The sequence below is a fragment of the Sander vitreus genome, chromosome 11, assembly GCF_031162955.1.
Source record: "Sander vitreus isolate 19-12246 chromosome 11, sanVit1, whole genome shotgun sequence".
Lineage (NCBI taxonomy): Eukaryota > Metazoa > Chordata > Actinopteri > Perciformes > Percidae > Sander > Sander vitreus.
Genome location: NC_135865.1, coordinates 7809063 through 7827898, shown reverse-complemented (window position 1 = coordinate 7827898; position 18836 = coordinate 7809063). Strand labels below are relative to the sequence as shown.

The window sequence follows — 18836 nt, the reverse complement described above, 5'->3', positions numbered from 1 at the left end:
AAATGATTAGGCTATTTATATAGCTTAATATTCTATGCAAAAAAAAGTATCTATAAATGCTTTAGGCTGCCCTAAAAGTTATTGTAGGACCAGATTAATATGCAACTTCCATTTTATACAATATATGTAGTAGGGGGTCCCTGATGGTGTGTGTGTGTGTGTGTGTGTGTGTGTGTGTGTGTGTGTGTGTGTGTGTGTGTGTGTGTGTGTGTGTGTGTGTGTGTGTGTGTGTGTGTGTGTGTTTAGGGTCTTACCACTTCCGGGGGCACCCTGGTAGCAAGATCATGGATGGCCTTTCCAAGGATGCACAAGGAGGAGAGAACGAACAGAACCCCAAGGATTACACATGCTCTGCAGATGGACAGATGGACGGACAGACAGAGAGCAGAGTATTGGGAGTTAGCTTCAGTGAGTGGGATCTCTTTGCTAAACCTGTCATGTGGACGTTACATAAAGTTGAAACAAAGCAATAACCTAAAGAAGCTGACTCGAAGGCAGTCACAATCTCTCTCAGTTCTTGAATTTAACTCAACATCATTTGTAATAATGAAAATAATATTCCTGCTGTAGCAAAGACCTAAACAAAGTCAAACACATTGGAGTTTCCTCACATAAAGAGTTATAAAAGATAAGAGTTGATACTGGGAGTGGCCTCTGGCAGTCTGGAAAACTCGGAAAGGTTTTTACCAACCTCTATGAAATATTAAAGGAATATTTGAACCAAAAATTAACATTAACAACTCGTGTTCAACGAATTGAATTACAGCCAGTGCACCTTTAAAAATGACATGTCAGTTCGTGTGTAAAAGTGATATAGCATTGTGGTGGTAAGCCTACTGATGCATAAATTCCCTTAAATTACACCTAATATTAAAGTAAATTTCAGAGGCTAATGAATTGCATGATGTATAATGTTACGGCAGAAACTGTTGTAAGACTGAAAGAACATTTATGTCTGATTTGAGTGATAATACATCTAATCTCAACTACATTTCTCAACACAATCACAGTGTTTGGGAGATTTCAGAAGACGGTTTACACTGTATTTAGGGCACTGTGTGCAGAGGTGTAAGTAACGAAGTACAAATACTTCGTTACCTTACTTAAGTAGACATTTTGGGTATCTGTACTTTACTGGAGTAATTATTTTACAGCAGACTTTTTACTTCTACTCCTTACATTTTCACGCAATTCCGGATAGAGTGAATTTGATTGTGGTTGGATGAGAAGTATAAAAATATACCATTCCGACACCCTATTGGTTTGTACCCGATCCATCGCACCTGCTCATGACACAAATCACGTCACACTCCAGCAAAGAAATAGCAGACGTATGTACGTAGATGTCCGTGGCAGGGACTCAAGAGAACTCAAGCGAAATGTCCCAACCAAGCACCAGCAAGGAGGTTGGTAGCCAGGAAGACCAGCCAACCCTTCTACATCCCTGGCTGTACCTGGAAGAACTTTTTCGAAATGGTTGGATGCAAAAACAACTCCTTTCGAATGCGCTGCAAGCTCTGCGCACCCAAGTACCACAAGCTAATTGTTTCCAAAACTTGCCGTCCAATTTGAAAAAGCATATTGATATTATTTTTTTCCCATTACATTACTTTTACTTTTATACTTTAAGTAGTTTTGAAACCAGTACTTTTACACTTTTACTTGAGTAAAAAGCTTGAGTTGATAATTCAACTTCTACAGAAGTCTTTTTAAACCCTAGTATCTATACTTCTACCTGAGTAATGAATTTGAATACTTTTGACACCTCTGACTGTGGTCTTTCATCAGAGCACTTGAGGGTGGCACTTTGTCATGTTAATTAATTTTTTTTTTTTATATCGGGGATAATGAGGTTTACGTTTTTGGGAAGTGAGGCTAGAGGATGCTTGCTCTGGCGGCAACAGAATAAGATACGGTTATTCAACACGTCTTCATTGCTTGATCATTTACAGTGACTGGGCCCAAATCACAATATATGCATCCCATCTATGTCAAACCAGAACAGACACACAGTATCTCACAGGTGTAGTGATGTGGTGTGTATCCTTTACTGATTTGGATGGTGGTTGGTCACAACAAAACTGAACATTTCCCTGAGAAAAGGTAACTTTTAAAGTATGCATGTGTTTGAGAAATGCTTCTCTACAAGACACTTGAAAATTCAACTACATTTTAGACTCCAGTTTTAGCTATTATAGGTGTTAAAATATGCATGCATTAACAAGAAACTGGTACATCAACACGCCTGCCATGGATTTACAGTTTACAGTACTGTAATTTACAGCAATTACAGTACCTGCAGATCCCATAGTTAAAAAAAATAATGGGGGGAAAGATGGCATAATATTATAAATAGCATTTAAATACAAATGTAGCCTAAATACACTCTCCATCCAAGACAATCTTTATCCATTTTCCCCAACCTAATTCAAAATCTGTTATTATTCCCCTATGCCCGTGTCTCTTATGCCTGTATCCATTCTTTCAGTCACATGCACAATAACCTACAAATCTCATTATGTCTCATTCCTACAATGTTATTTTGTTTTTCTATATGGATTACCAAAAGACAGGGCTGGACAATTAATCGAAAAGTAATCAAAGCTGAAATTGAGATCCTTGAGAACAGATTTTAGTTCACATCGTCCAGCCCTACCGGAAGATGCATGCTTACATACATGTGCAACATCAAGCTACAGGAAGTCTAAAACTCTGCGCTCCTCTAAGGCAACCTGTCCTCACTCCCATCTCGTAAAATACTGACGCTTGGTCAGTGGCTCTCAGTGTCAGATACCGACGCAAAAATCAAACTTTAGCGTCTGTAATGGACGCCAAGAGTCCCGACCAAGCGCGTCTAAATACGACGCTAAAGGAGACTTTTTGCGTCAATAACAAACGTCAAAGGCCCCTGACCAAGCGTTGCTTTTTGACGCGATGGGAGTGAGCATGTGTTGTCTAAGCATGAGCACAAAGTGTTTAAACTCTAATGGTCCAGTTTTGATCTTTTACAACAAATACGACGTGTATATGAAATGCTTGCTCTCACTCTTGGTGTGTATGTGGATGTAATTTTTTTATGCATATTTGGTTCGTTGTTGACTACTGTATAAAAACTATTTTGTGTGTGCCAATGATTTTGTACATCCAGGTGTGTATGTGTGTGTATTAATGGATGGCAGAGTGGCAGCTCGGTCTTCCATCCTCTGAGCGAAGCAGAGGTGCCGTTGTAAGCCCTACATAAGACCAACAAGGCTCTGTGCAACCTGACAACAACCTGTCCACTTGATGGACTCAGCTGAGCTGCAGCATCCCTGAAAACTGATGGATAAACAGGCTTATGTTTAGCCCTGATGTACAGTGACCTTGTTCAATTAGGAATATATTGCTCTCCTCCCTATCACCCTCAAATGAAGAAATGGAGGTTCTAAAAAGTACATTATCTGCCCAGCTGGGTATGTCCAACACGACTGAAAGCCTAATAAGACAGGGGCTCACACCCTCAAAAGGTGCAATTAATAAGAAAATATCCAGTTAGATCAAAGTTCCAACATGCCACTAAACTGCTCTTTCACTCAAAACAAAAATAAATCAATTTAGGGGGAATTTGTAAGAAAGTTAAACTGAAAGAGAGATGGATGAAAACTGTAAATGAACGAAATACAGGAACTATTTTGCTTTAATGCAGGTGGAGAAGAGTAACCCAGATGGCATCACACCACATCATGAATCAAACATTAACTATACTTAGCAGGTTGTTTGGTACTCACATATACTCTCTGTGTGCAGAGTGCACAGCTGCTGCATTGCTGTAGCGCCAGAGGACAATGACTGATGACAGGACGTCCAGCGTGGCATCAAACTGCAGCAGAAACAGAAACCCAGCAACAGAGGAGCAGAGGAAAGGGTCGCAAGTTGCAAGTTATTACAGTGGTTAAGTTTAACTTAATGCAAAAGTTGCAACATTGTAATGAATAAGGAAAGAAAGAGCATGTTTCAAAAAGCACATTGGTAACTTGTTACACAATTCTAACACTAATACAATACACACAGAATATTGTATATATATATATATATATTTTTTAAATTATATGGTATATGATATGTTGTGTTATATGATACTGTATCAATTCTGCTGAAAAGCTTCTGAAAACCACCACACTCAAACGTATCAAATGGGTTGTGACATAAGAATCCTGATCTGTGTTGTTGAAAATAAAAATACAGCATGTAATTTTGCCAGCATGGTAAAGATTATCTCAAATTAAAATCCTGTGTGATAAAATATTTGTATTGTATATAATATAACGTAAAAAGCACGTCATGATATATTGAAATCGAACAAAACAGAATAAAGAGGCACTTGATATTCTGGCCACTTTAGTTGTGTATAAATTAAAGCATGCAGTTGCTGTATGTTTCCCACCAGAGCAAACATATATCGAGACATCTCAAAATCTATTGCATGAGCAAGAGCCTGTTGATGTTTGATTGCCTCAGGGGAATCCCGGTAATAAGCATTATCAACATGATATATGACTTTGTGCTGCGTTAATCAGATATACTCTCTCAAAGAAGACTAAAGAAAGTCTTATCTGTCCTGAAGCTTTATCATAAAATATGGCATGATCATTATCATTTCATTGTTCAAGGCACATAATGTACCTGTAAAAGCTAAAAAAAAAAAGTCAACTTTCAACATCATAGCAGCTAAAGCTACTGTCAATCAGCTGCTGTGATCTCACCCCTGTGGGTTGGTATTCTTACTTTATTAAAAAGCTCATAGATAGCCAAGCACTTGCTAATTAAAACCCCAATTTTAATAACGAGATAGCTAGCGCTGCAGATTATGATTTATAATATTCTAATCACGTTATGCTAATCACATTTGCACTCACTGGCCTAGGGTGTGGAGGATTTAATTTTCACTTCAGTCTTAATAAATCTTATTTTTTTTAACTAATTACACTCAATCACTGCCTCTAAAGAATAAGTAGTAATATGAGCTCTACTTTGGTGGAAAGCTGGCAGACATGTTGAGCAAACAGGCATTCAACCTGAGCTCAGTGCCCAGTCCCTCTTATCTGCCCTGTTACCTTGGAGACAAAGGGACCAATAACACTTTGGTAACCAGATTCATTATTAAATCAAGAGACCAAAGTTATGACTATTTGATCAATGCAAATGGAGGGGAGAAGGGAGGAGGAACTCACAGCGAATCCAAAGGCTGACGCGCTGTGTCTCATGAATGATACAGCTGTGGGGAGGGGGAGGGGGGGGGGGGAGAGAGAGCAAGAGAGAGAGACCACAGTTATTACTGATTTAATGGTTCGTATTTTTGTAGTCAGCTGTATGCTGTAGTTATCTGACATTAGTGGTTTCAATACTTTAGCTGAATAAAAGGTACTATGTTAATGTCACATGTTCCCAGTTGCATGATTACCTGCACATACAATGCATCATGTATAACAAACATAATGCGTCTCGCGTGAAAAGTTATAATGCAAAATGCAAATGATTACATGATCAAACATTAAAGGATTATTAAGTGTTTCTACTTCATGTTTTTTATTGCTCCACTCTGATAGAATAACAATCTAGAACATAGATCAAATAAGAAGATCAGGAGAAAACAGTAACAGCACCAGTGTGTATACAAAACAAGCCAGATATATATACATTTTGAGGTGTAAAACTACTAAGTAGTGGATAATTCATATCAGCAAGTGACCTCACGTAATGCTATATTGCCTAGAAAGTAATACTTTCAAGTGTTCTACATACAATAAGTGTACTCTATAGACAATCAGTGAGATATTATGCAGTTGAAATACTATGTGAAACCCATTTATAAAGGTTTAAAACAATTTAATTTATTGTATTTCACACATAATTCACAATAATTTTGAATCAGCATGCATTGATTTTGGCTACTTGGAGGAAGCACAGCAAACCATAAACACACCATTGACATATCATTGTATGCTGACACGGGCAACATGTTAGCAAACATCCAGCAGTTACAAAAAAAAAAAAAAACATAGTATTTATTTGGAATGGTGTTTCTGGCCACCTGACACATTAAGTCCAATATTTACTCCGTGTTTAGCTGCTCTAGTTTGGTCCCCACCATCTCCTGAGGGAAATATTCGGCTCTTTAGTAGCTAAATGCTCCACTATGTTCATCTTAGTTAGTTAGCTAATCTTGTCGGTCTGTGAGTTTAAAACAAGGTTGATGAGAGCGGTACACCCAAACAGTAAAGTTGCGGGCCCTAAAACCAAAACAATTAGCTGAATAAATCACACCGTAGAGCATACGGGAACTGTGGCGCGGGGTAATAATTACTGTATCTGGGTTCATAGGAGTGCACCTTTAACATTTTGCATAGGTTTGGCTTTTCATTCAAAGTAAGGTTTGTTCTACATAGAGTCATAGAGTTGACGATCTTCACCCATAACATTTGGTAACACAACAGTGGCATTACAATTAAATGTTCTGCTACAAAATTCATTGAACAACGACCTTGTGAAGGCTTCATTTAAGCCTGGCTGGATGCATGAAGGTTCATAACCTGAAGCGCCGAATGGTTTGTTACACAGAACCATCTGAGAAGCCTTCATTGGAAACATTGTTAACCTTGTGAATTGAAACAAAGTGTTTAAAACTGCGACCGTTTCACAACATGCGCCTGTAGAGGGACATGTTGGAACTAGTCTCGCATTACCAGACCTTCCTCCACAGAGCTGCAGGGGAGGGTCTGGCTAGTCCACACAACATTCCAGGGCGGGAGAAAAAAACGTGCTCTGGTTTATTGGCATTTCTTTAAACCAATCACAATCGTAATGAGCGGCGCTAAGTGGCGGACTGAGCTACGGTGCCTCTGCAAAATAGCCTCTGGAAGGAACTTGTTTTGGTGGAACGTGTACGTTCAAAAGTTGTTTTAGTCGTGCAACAGAAAACTCAGATTGGACAGATAGTCTAGCTAGCTGTCTGGATTTACCCTGCAGAGATCTGAGGAGCAGTTAACCACAGTCCTCATAAATCCACCGGAGTTTAAAATTACAACACAAAGAAAGCAGAAGGTAAAGGACATCCGACCAAAAAGAGGGACATCCGGCGGAATTTCCGGCAGGAACGGAGCAATCCCGGAAGTGGAACGTCGTGGATATAGACTATGTTGAAACAAACCCAATAACAGTACTGTACATTCATTGAAGCCCTTGTCTAGAACACCTGTGCTTATTTGCCCTTCTAACTGTCCTTGTGTTACACTCTCCCCCACCCTCCGTGTTTTCAGGACAGTCTCGGGGGGACAGCATATCGGCAGTTAAATCACCATGGTAACAGGAGATTTGAAGCTAATCTGGAAGTTAGTTTGAACTACAGAGCTTTCGTCATCTTTCTCTTTTTCTCCACTCTTCATTCTTTGTCTTTTGTCGCCTTCCCACTCTTTTCTCCTGGCCTCTCTTTTCCTCCAGGCCTCTCAGTTTCTGATTGCCTTTGACACCTTTTTCTCTCTTTCCTTTCCTCCCTATATCTTAGTGTCTCTTGTCACATCTTTTTGTCTTTTATTCATTCTGGTTAGAGCTGACTGCCCACAGACATGGGAGTGACGTTGCGTTTTGCCAGGCACTCATACATATTTAAACAAATACGTTTTCATTTCTTTGCTGCTTACAGTATCACTAATAAAAACAATGAAAAAAATCACAATAGAGAGAAGAAGGCTGAACAGGAAGAAAAAAAAAAGAAATAATGAGAAGGTGAAAAGGAGGAATTAAAGAATGAAAAGGAGAGGGCAGTCCCAGACAGACCTCTGATACCAGGCAGATGGCACCAGTCAGGCTGGGTGTGTAACGTGCCCACACACACACATATGCTGTCCCCTCTGTCTCGCTCCGTCTTGGAGACTGTCACCCAGAGTCTCTCTCGCTTTTCTTACACAACCTCTTTCTTGATTGTCTTCTCTCTCACGTACAAACTCTCTCTCTCACACACACAAACAGGCTGAGTGGAATCTCAGGAGCTCTAGGCCACCGACCCATCTGGAGAGTCCACAAACAGAGCCAAACTGAGAGTGTGACTGCTTTGACAATGAATTAAAAAAAACACATACAGGGTAAACCGGACAGTTGGGAGACTTTACTGCACGAAACACATACAGGGTAAACCGGACAGTTGGGAGACTTTACTGCACCTTTGTCACCAGGCTTGAACACATGTTCTTTTGTCACTTTGCTCAGTGTCAATCTTAGCTGCTCAGACTTACCAACATCATAGCAAGCAATGTTGTGCAACATTGTTCTTTTCTTTGTGAAGGAAATTAGGACAGCTGATCAATAAAGTGAACCCGAGAGCTGAAATCACATGCTAATAAACAGCTTATTAATTATGTCTATCAATACCACCAATGCACCGCGAGACTGTAAAGCATCTCCACTTGTTTGTTCTTTAACATGGGTGTCTGGGTTCCTGCCATTACTCCACTTACATTTCATTAAACTCAACTCCCTGAAGAAGAATGATAATTTGCAGCAGATATTAGTGGCGTGTAACTGTAATATGTGTAACTAATGAGCTAATTATCATTAACAAGCTCTAACGACGTGTTTTATTCACATGGAGATCAATTTTTACCAAGAGAGAACAGTCCTTGTAAGAATACAAGGGATCGGAGTGAACTGGTCTGCTTGAAATCATTTCATCAGTTAAAGGTATTTCAAGATGGTTCTGATATGATTTGAGATATGTCACATATGCCAATGGAGACCACGGGGCCAGACAAGAAGTGTTAAAATATTTAGGAGGACTAATGATTTCAGGAGAATATTTCTTATATTCTAAAAACAAATACTGTATGTTTCAGTTCTATAAAAAGGAAAAAGAAACACCTGACAGCTCTGAAAATAAACTTCACTGTACTTTTGAAATAATTCAGTTCCAATATTCTTCTTGTCTTGCACAATTTGTGTCTTGCAGAGTTCATTTTGCAAAATTAAAGTCCTGAAAACAACTGCAGTTTTTTACAACAATGCCACACAGCCGAGGATCCAGAAACGACGGTATTACAACACCAGCTAATCGCATAAAATAAAGATTATCTGGATTTTTGATTTGAGCTAATCCTATTTGGTTAATCTGCTGTTTTTTTTAATATGTCTCGTCACATGCAAACAGATTCGAGGGTTGTTGTGTGTAATGAGTATGTCGATGCAGTCGTTCCTAAAAGCTGTACAGACTATTTTCTGGCCCTTAATGTCTAACTACAGTACTTGCCCAAACCCTCCGCTCTAGAGATCTGCCTTTGACAACCATAATCCCACACTTGTGGTGGGTAGCTTTTAATGCTTAGCGCTTTGATCAGGGGCACTAGATCGCCTGCCATGTTCAGAATTCCCTACTTGTTAGTTGTTAGAGGAGTCAAGCTAGAACTTTCTTAAATTCAAAAAGGCATAATTTGTAGGGAAAAGGGAAAGATCTCTCTTTTCTCGCTCTCTCCGAACTCTGAACGCTGTGAGATTTAAGGATGACGGGTGTGCATCCAGTGATGTGGTAGGTTATGACCTCGATGATAATTAGCTCTTGGATCTAAAAGCCTGTGTGTGTGACCGTCGACATTCCAAGAGAGTCTCTGATAAAGAGTTCAGAATTGAACTGCTGGCTGAGAAGCACTGACCCATAAACTGTCATGGGTTTAGCCTAGTTTGACGGTTTTCATCCAGGTTAATGCACACCTCAACACATACAACTCCAAGTTATGCCTAATTAAGAGATTTATTAGGGGCAGATATCATTTGGCTCTAATGTTGAGTCAGTAGAATATTTATTTCCTTACAGAAAGAAATTCCAATCTTGACATGGCTCAAAAATGACTAAACTTGTGACTACAGCGTGCCTTGGATCAGGGAAAAGAAAACCATGTCATCCTTTTTAGACTATAAGGTCATGTTGAACATCTTCTCACAATAGGCTACTGTATATAATTAAAATGGATCATAATATCATACAGACTCAACATTACTAGGATATTAGTTGGAATATAGTGATTTGTGCCAAAAATCAAATAGCTCATGCTGAAACTGTTGTATATTCAGAAATAACAATGACACAACTCTTTAAGCTGCATGTAGGACTAATTGCATGTATTCACTGGAGAAGGGCAAATAATATAGAATAAACTAGCTGAAAATAGAAAATTACCTATTTATATATTTGTTATATATTTATTTATAATACATGTTTTTTTTATGGCTTCTCCGGGGACAATCAGTCCACGTGAGTGTGAGCGTTTTCTCTGAATTTGTCATTGTATAATAAATGGCTTATCTGACCCTGTGCCTTCAACAGCGACGCAGTGAGTCAGGTGGAATGTTAATTAACACTTTCACTGAGGAAGCACACACACACACACACACACACACACACACACACACACAGCTATGTTTAATATGTATTTAGTTCCCGAAGAAACAGATATCCTCTCTCTGTGTCTGTGTCATCTAAGTCATTAGTGAAAGCATTTACCTTGTCCGTCTGCCCTCACTTGTACATGTAGTATTCAAAAAGTGTTTGTGTATGTGGTCATCAGGCCAAGGAGACAGAATTCTTCTCTTGATTCCATATTGGCTACTAATTTGAAAATGGTGTGTTTTTCTTTGCCTGGCAGTCATTCTTTCTCCTAGTTTCTGCTCTCGAGCTCATTTCGATGTACCAGTCTGTGCGGTTACCGCCTGCCAGCAAATCGATGCCTCTCTCAGGGAGAGCAGACACTGTTCGGTGTAACATCCTTTGGGTTGTTAGTTAATCAGGGAGGCGAGTGTGCGTGACCAGTGCTAACAAGACTGGCAAAACAGGATAGAAGGGGGAGAGGGGGAGGAGGAGGTGGAAATGGAGTGGTAGAAGGAGGAAAGAAGAAGAGGGCAGTGGGAGGCAATGAAGATGGAAGAGGATCATTCCAAGGTCAAATCATTCTGGTGGAGCCTGTGATCGTGTGCGTGAGTTTGTCAGATGAGAGTCTGCTAACAACTGGGTTGTAACATCAAAGAGGCATTTACGACACACTGGCTGATGTTGAGGTACGTTAACATGACCTTTGGTCTCAGGAAGGCCTCAGTTTGAAACGCCTGACTAAATCAATCTCTGTTATGAGGTCAGCAACTGTTGTCCATCTGATAGTCTCGCATTGCCAGACCTTCCTCCATAGCGCTGCGAAGGAGGGTCTGGCTAGTCCACACAGCATTCAGGGATGAGAGAAAAACGTGCTCTGGTTTATTGGCATTTCTTTAAACCAATCACAATCGTCAGCGCCACAATGAGCCCCGGTGTCACTGCAAAATAGCCTCGGGAAGGAACTTGTTTTGGTGAAACGTTCAAAGGTTGTTTTAGTCATGCAACAGAAAACTCAGATTGGACAGATAGTCTAGCTAGCTGTCTGGATTTACCCTGCAGAGACCTGAGGAGCAGTTAACCATAGTCCTCATCAATCCACCGGAGTTTAAAATTCCAACACAAAGAAAGCAGAAGGTAACGGACATCCGTTTTGTTGTACCATTGTACTCTTCGTGCCTCTATCACTTTATGTTTAAGTGGGTGTTCATGTTATAGATTATGTTGTGCAAGTTACTGTTAATTTCCTTTATTTATAGGTTATCTGCTTTGGCAATATAAGCAATGTCTTGTCATGCCAATAAAGCTCTTTAAATTGAAAAATAAATGAAAAACACTGGAATATAGTGTGCTGTGTGTCTAAATAATGCGCTTCTTTGCCTTTGTTATGTTATAAAACACTAATCCTAACCCTTATAAGCCGAGTACACCCGCCAGTCTATGGTCGTCAAACATGAGGCCATTTTGTCTTTCTATTCTATTTATTTTTATTCTATTTTATGTCCCATATAGTCCAATTAGATGTCCTGCCAATATCTGCATAGCCATAGCAATGGTTAAGACTTGGCAGCATTAAAACCCTAATTATCAGTGAGTTATGCAAGAACCGGGATAGTGCCAACATATCTCTCTCTCTCGCTCTCACTCTCGCTCTCTCTCTCAGTATGACTATGTTCAGAAGATTGTGGCGTCCAGTGACTTTCCCGCGCAGAAACTCGAGTGAAGATAATGACCTCTTCTGAAGAGTCCCATCATGTTTTGGCTACTAGCAACTGTGTGAAGGGGCATTGGTCACGTAAGGCTTGTATCATGTGGACGTGCCGACAGTTTTGTTGCCATAGAATTCCTCATGGGGGCGGCCGAAACTACACACTATAGCTTTAAACGATAGCTGGCAAAATCCACACTGACAAACTCATGCTTGTGTCTACCTGACAGGTAGAGTAGGTCCAGACGGACGATTTCCACTCTGGCTGCTTTCCATTCAGTGACCCGTCAAAACACACCTGCTGTTGACCGTATGAAGAAAAAATAATAATACCATAACAAATCAGTAGAATCATTCGCAGCCAAACAGAAATGTAATTACGTCCTCCTCTCTGTTCCTCGAGGGCAAGAGCTCAATTCAGGGTTGTGAAATTTAATTACATCACATCACAAGGAGCAAAGGAATAATCTGGGAGACAGGGAATTAGACGGAGAGGTGAAGAAAGAGGCAGACAGAGCAGCAAATGGACAGACAAACAGAGAGCAAGACAGGGAGACAGTGTGGGTGAGAGGGGAAGCAGGAAGACAGGAAGAGATGAAGAGTGAGAGAAAGAAGAAGAAAAAAAAATAAAATAAAGACAGAAAAAAGACCAGAGAGAGGCTGCAGCAGCCACTCTCTTGGCTGTCAATCAGTGAATCTCTGAGCCTCCAATCTCATCGAGGTGACTCATCTGTGTTAGTGCCCTGGAAAAAAAGCTCCCAATAGACACATTTATTGAAGTTGAGGAAAACCACTTAACGGTCCCGAGATGAAGAAAGCGATTCAAAGTGTTTGAAGTATAGTGGTGTGGTGCAAAAGCAGTTCATTATTTTGTTTTTGCACTGTGGTGATGGCAGAGCTGTTATTTGCACAATGTAATGATGAGAAGGGTAATGGTAGGTAGAGGAGGGTAAGGAAAAGGCCAGGGAGAGGAATAAAAGAGCTGGACAGAAATGGAAGAGCAGACAGTGAGGAGAAATGATGCATCATTAAAGCAGGACAAAACAAGATTTGTATGCAAATACACCTGTCAGGGCTGAAATTGTGCAGCAGGGTTGGAATGGAAAAGAACATCCCATTGGCACAAATGTAGACATGGTCCATCACAAGACTTTATATGAAACCCCGCCAGACTCACTGCTATGTTTGAAAATGTGCAAGGTAACCTAATGCAGCTTCAAACGTTTTGATCGGTGACTCATATTGAATATGAAAACAACATAATGTAAAACTGTTACTGTAATCACCTGTATGCACCTATTGTAAGTCACTTTGGATACAATCATTAGCTTAATAAATGTAATGTAATCTGGATACAAGAAACTTGAAATGCCTCCTAGAATGTCTACATATACAACTGGTTCGCAACAGTATATACATTTTGAAAGAAACATTATTCCGGCCGTATTACATTTTCTATTAACAAAATGAGGACGTATCGGGCTAGTTGCAAAAATTGACACTGAAAATCTGATGTGCTCATAAATGCTCATAGCGACTACAACATTATTCAATGTCTTTTTTGTGATTATGTTTGGCAAACAAAAGCACTTTGGTTAAGTTGAAGTAAAGATTGTGGTCTGGAAAAAACACCACAGTGACTTGAAACAAGAGATGTGATGTGCTTATTAACATTTAAATGAAAATCGTGAACTTTACCAAACCTTAACCAAAGTGATTTTGTTGCCTAAACCTAACCACAGGCGAGAGTCCTGCTTTGTACACCCACAATGAACCACCCACTGTGACTCTGTTGCGGTTCAGCCATTACGTTTTTGCACTACAACGTAATTAAGAAAACAATTTCATTATATTTAAATGTCATTTCTAGGAGACAATGGTAAATAGAGATATTGTCTAGACAAACCTATTACCAAATGCATGTGTGCTAAATTGCTGGTTGCTCTCCACTGGGGCAGGGCGTTAAAACGAAGGCATTCAGGATGTTGCTTCCTCATCAATTACTGCCTCTAAATGGGCATGCACTCCCCCTGACACACACACATAAAAAAGTCCATTAAGCAAAAGGCACAAACTATATTACAAACACACATCTGTCCATGCAAATACTAAGGCAACACACACACACACGCGCACGCGCGCACACACACACACACACACACACACACACACACACACACACACACGCCTTGCCTCCTCAGACACATCAGAGATGGCTGTGGCCATTTGCTGCAAAATATTGTGTTTAATAATTCAGGACCTACTGCTCAGCACTACACCGCGCCTCACATTCTGGCTGAGCTCACCCTGCGGAAACCCCTACTGGGATGCTTCCTCTCTCCATTCCTCCCCCTCTTCTTCCTCCTTCCTCCTCTTTAACCTCCCTTCTTTTCTGTCCTCCTTTCCCTCTCCGTCCCCCTGTGGATGGCCCTCTCGGTCCCTTCTGTCCCTGTGTGTCTTTTAAAAGAGAAATCATTCCCTTTTTTTCTGTCCCTTCAGCTCCATCTTTCTGTTCCCTTTGCTGCAGTTGTCTTCATCCTCCCATCTGTCTCCTTCCTTCATCCGACTTCTGTTTTGCTGTTAATCATCCTTCCTCTCTTTGTTCTTTCCTACCCCTCCCCATCTATTTCCATCCCTTTCATTTTGCTTTTTTATCCGTCTTCTCCATTTTCTGCCCCTCTCTCGTCTCCTTTCCTACATTAACACCTATGTATTCCTAACCCTCCCTGGCTGTGGTACCTGCCTCCTGGGCTCCCTCTCCCCTCACAGTAGCCCAGCAGTATTGATTTGTAGCAGGGCAGAAGTGCAGCGGATGGGCACAGCGAGGGAGGTGCTATCTGCGTGCGGCTTGACACTGGGGTTTGTGCGGAGATTAAGCTAGGACAAGCATGCAGCTGATTGAACTAATGCCTCCTAGACACCTGCAGGTTTTAAAGAGCTTCATTCTGGAAACGTTTTACCAGCTTAACAAACATCCAGTGGTGTTTAAGGATTATCCAAAAAAGGAGTTGTCTATCCTGCTCCAATATCAACAGAGCAGTGTCATTGTTTCCATTGTAAACTGGACACGTACAGTATGTGTTGGGTGAAGTGATAATAAGATACAAGACTTTCAACATAATGATTCACAATTGGGCAAGAATTATAGTTCAGCAAAACCCAACAGAGTCATGAATGACATTTCCACTGACTATTCATTTGCTGTTAATGTCCTCACAGCAGGGAGAAGGATGCAGTTAGCTGAAGGACATCTTGTGGCAACGAATGTGACAGTATTACGAGGGAATTCATTAGCGGCACACAAAATATCCTGCCAAATGAGTGGATCGTGTGACCGGATGATTTGTCTGAAAGATAGTCTTACAATAAATGATGGTTTATTGTTGGTTTCAGTAGTAGTTCACACACTAGGATCCAGGCTTTTAGTTCAATGGCAGAACAAAGAAAGGCAGTGGCTTCATACATCAAGAGTTTTAATTGTCCTACTTGCCCTAACTTTTACATTTGTCTTATTTAAAAGCAGATTTCCCAAAGAGGATAAATCTTCTGTCTAAATAATCCCAAAATATAACACTAAAATACCCTCAGCAGGGCTGTGCATCGTCTTAAATGCACAAAATAGAAGTCTTCTGGTTACAATATAACAAACATCTAATTGAATCCCTGTGGATCATACTCCAATTCTACTCCATGTGCAAATGCAATGTGCAGTTATGGCTTCAACAAGATCATAGAAGAATTAGCTGGTTCAATTTTATTTGTATAGAAGCCATTCAATTGGAAAATGTAACTTCCAAGTTGTAGTACAGAAAAGCTGACACAAAGACTCATTCTTAATACTAAGACCTCTCAGATCTCAAACACCTGCAGCAGTCATCCTAAATGATGCAATTTCATTGAGGAAAGTTTTCTACATAAATCACGGCAAGACGTTTTGTTTGAAATGTTGTTTTAAATCATTGCTCTTTATTCCAAGACAAAAGGCTTTCAAATACATATAAAATGTTTTCTCTACTCATTCCAAATCAGGGTATCAATGTGCTTCAAAGATACAATCTCTCACTAAAAGGAACTTGTTAGAGCCCAGGCCTCTGCCAACACTGAGCTAGTTTCCAAATGGCAAAACTGCACCTTACAGAATGGTTCTTTTCTCTTATTGTTTGTGTTTTTGATGCCAATTTGGCCATTCTTTGCTGCAGCTGGACCACGTGAGGGCAGAAGTCCACTTCAAAACAAAAACAGGCGCAATTGTGGAAACTCCACCTAAATCTAACCAACTGGTCCTTGGAAAAAGAGTTACGTGACAGGTGGATGAATGAGAAGCTGTAGAGGTGCTCAGAATCACTCAAAGTTTGAGCATCTAATCTTAAAACTGAGCAGATTCTGCTGATTCGGACTGTGTGATGATGGCGTTTAAAGCTTCAGAACAAGTGGAATTTGAGTTAAGATTGTTTTGTCAACTAGCCTAGCACTTAATTTGTGTCACTGTTTTTGCAGCAGGCCACACTACTAGCTGAAACAGACCCAAAACAACTTGGTCTTTTTTGTCTACACTGGATTCATATCTACAGTATAGCAGCACTTCAGCAGCACACTATCAGCCGTCTTCCATCAGTGTCTAAAGGGGATCTGTCATGCAGCGAGAGATGTTTCAGGACTGTTCACAGCCCAATAAAACAATCCCTGTAGTTAAAGGTCCCATGACATGGTGCTCTTTGGATGCTTTTATATAGACCTTCATGGTCCCCTAATACTGTATCTGAAGTCTCTTTTATATAGACCTTCACGGTCCCCTAATACTGTATCTGAAGTCTCTTTCCCAAAATTTAGCCTTGGTGCAGAATTACAGCCACTAGAGCCAGTCCCACAATGAGCTTTTCTTAGTATGTGCCATTTCTGTGTCTGTAACTATTGAGGAGGAGAGAGGGCGGGGCAAGGTGGAGGGTGGGGGTGTGGCCTTGACCAACTGCCACTTTGCTCGTTTGAAAGCCATGATGTCTCTCTCTCTCTCTCTCTCTCTCTCTCTCTCTCATGGGTGGGCCAAATTATCTGGGTGGGCAAAGCAGAGAAAGGGGAGGTAACCTTTCCCCTTATGACATCATAAGGGGCAGATTCCAGATCGGCCAATCTGAGCTTTCATTTTCTCAAAGGCAGAGCAGGATACCCAGGGCTCAGTTTACACCTATCGCCATTTCTAGCCACTGGGGGACCATAGGCAGGCTGGGCGAACTCATATCACTCAAAGTGACATTTTCATGCCATTGGACCTTTAAAGCATTAAAAACAAGGTTTAACAGGGGTTGCAGTTAGGTGCCTACACGTTGAGTAAAGTGAAAGCCGTTTCTGATTTAGACCATAGACTGTTAATATTAATGGACAACACATCCGGCTCGGCAAAGTGCTGCAAATGCCAAAGTGCCTTAAACCTGCATTCTATCTGAATTCCAGCAGGGGGGCGACACGCGGTTGCAAAAGGAGTTTGGTTTCTGTAGAAGTCTATGAGAAAGTGACCCACTTCTCACTTGATTTATTACCTCAGTAAACATTTTCATAATGATTTTATGGTCTCAATCGCTAGTTTTAAGTCTTCTGCAACACAGAATGATGTTCATTTTTTTAATAATGGTCTCGTTGATTTTAAAATGGACGATAAAGCAGGGGGTGTTTTAGGGCGTGGCTATGATGTGATTGACAGTTCGCGGCCTGTCTTATATGTAATAACTATGGGACAAAGATATATTTAAAACATAGCGAAGCTAAATCTAACCTTGAATTATGTAGGCTCTTTCAGCAGCAGTTGCATCCAGATTGCCAGTGAAAGTGTGTAATGTAACGTAGAGTGTAAGCAGCGTTGCCAACTCTCAGCTAACGTTACAGTCAGATACAGCCCAACAGTCTATGGCTCCTCCCTCACTCCTCCGTCTCGTCTAAAATCGTCACATCAGCAACCAGGATGGCTGCGCCTGTACCGGCAAACTCAACGACTCATAGCAGATTTCCACAAACCAATGGGTGACGTCACACACACTCTGTCCAGTAATATTAACAGTCTATGGTTTAGACAAATTAATTGATTGAAACTCAAGCCATTCTGTTCCCTCAGACTCATGCGATGCAGCCGAAACATGTCTAGTGTAGAAATTGTGTTACTATACTCTCTTTTACTACTTATTTATGCATTAGGTGAAAATCCTTCCTTGACTGCATGACTGCAGCTGAATTCAGTTTACCTTTTTATCCCCCCCTTTCCTTTTTAAAGCACTTCAAAAAAGTATGAAAACCTATACAACCATTTTTACATTATTACATTGTCAGTCCTTCACTTCCCAATTTCATAAAACAAACAATTGTGCAGTATAGCACACAGTATAGTGTTGTGAGTGCTTCCTCTGGGTCCAACAGAGCCCCAGCTGGCAGAAGCATTACAAAAAATCTCCCCACTGTTTACGGTTTACCTAACTAATTTATGTGCTTTGATACGTTTCAAGACTTCCAGCACTCACTGGCTGAAACACAGTGAGCAATAATTAGCAGAAATCATGCAGATTCATTATCCCAGGTTCTGGCCTGTCAGCACCGGATTGGCTACTGAGACACAAACTACAGATGCACAGTCTTCATTACATAAGGTCCACACAGGTCTGTGGAGACCAAATGAACAGGCACATGACCACACACACAGACAGTACAAATCGTCCTGGTACTCGTGACATAATATTTAGCTTACAGTATATGCCAGAATGG

General features: G+C 40.6%; 1 protein-coding gene across 2 annotated transcripts in view; it reads right to left on the bottom strand.

Moving 5' to 3' along the window:
* tmem163a (transmembrane protein 163a) overlaps positions 1–18836 on the bottom strand; it is a 73960-nt gene that overhangs the window by 17743 nt on the left and 37381 nt on the right. For both annotated transcript variants that reach the window (XM_078263275.1, XM_078263276.1), the window contains exons 3-5: positions 5211–5254; positions 3768–3859; positions 255–351 (exon numbers count right to left, since the gene is read on the bottom strand). In XM_078263275.1, the coding sequence (XP_078119401.1) occupies positions 255–351; positions 3768–3859; positions 5211–5254 (233 nt within the window). The remainder of the gene's footprint in view (positions 1–254; positions 352–3767; positions 3860–5210; positions 5255–18836) is intronic.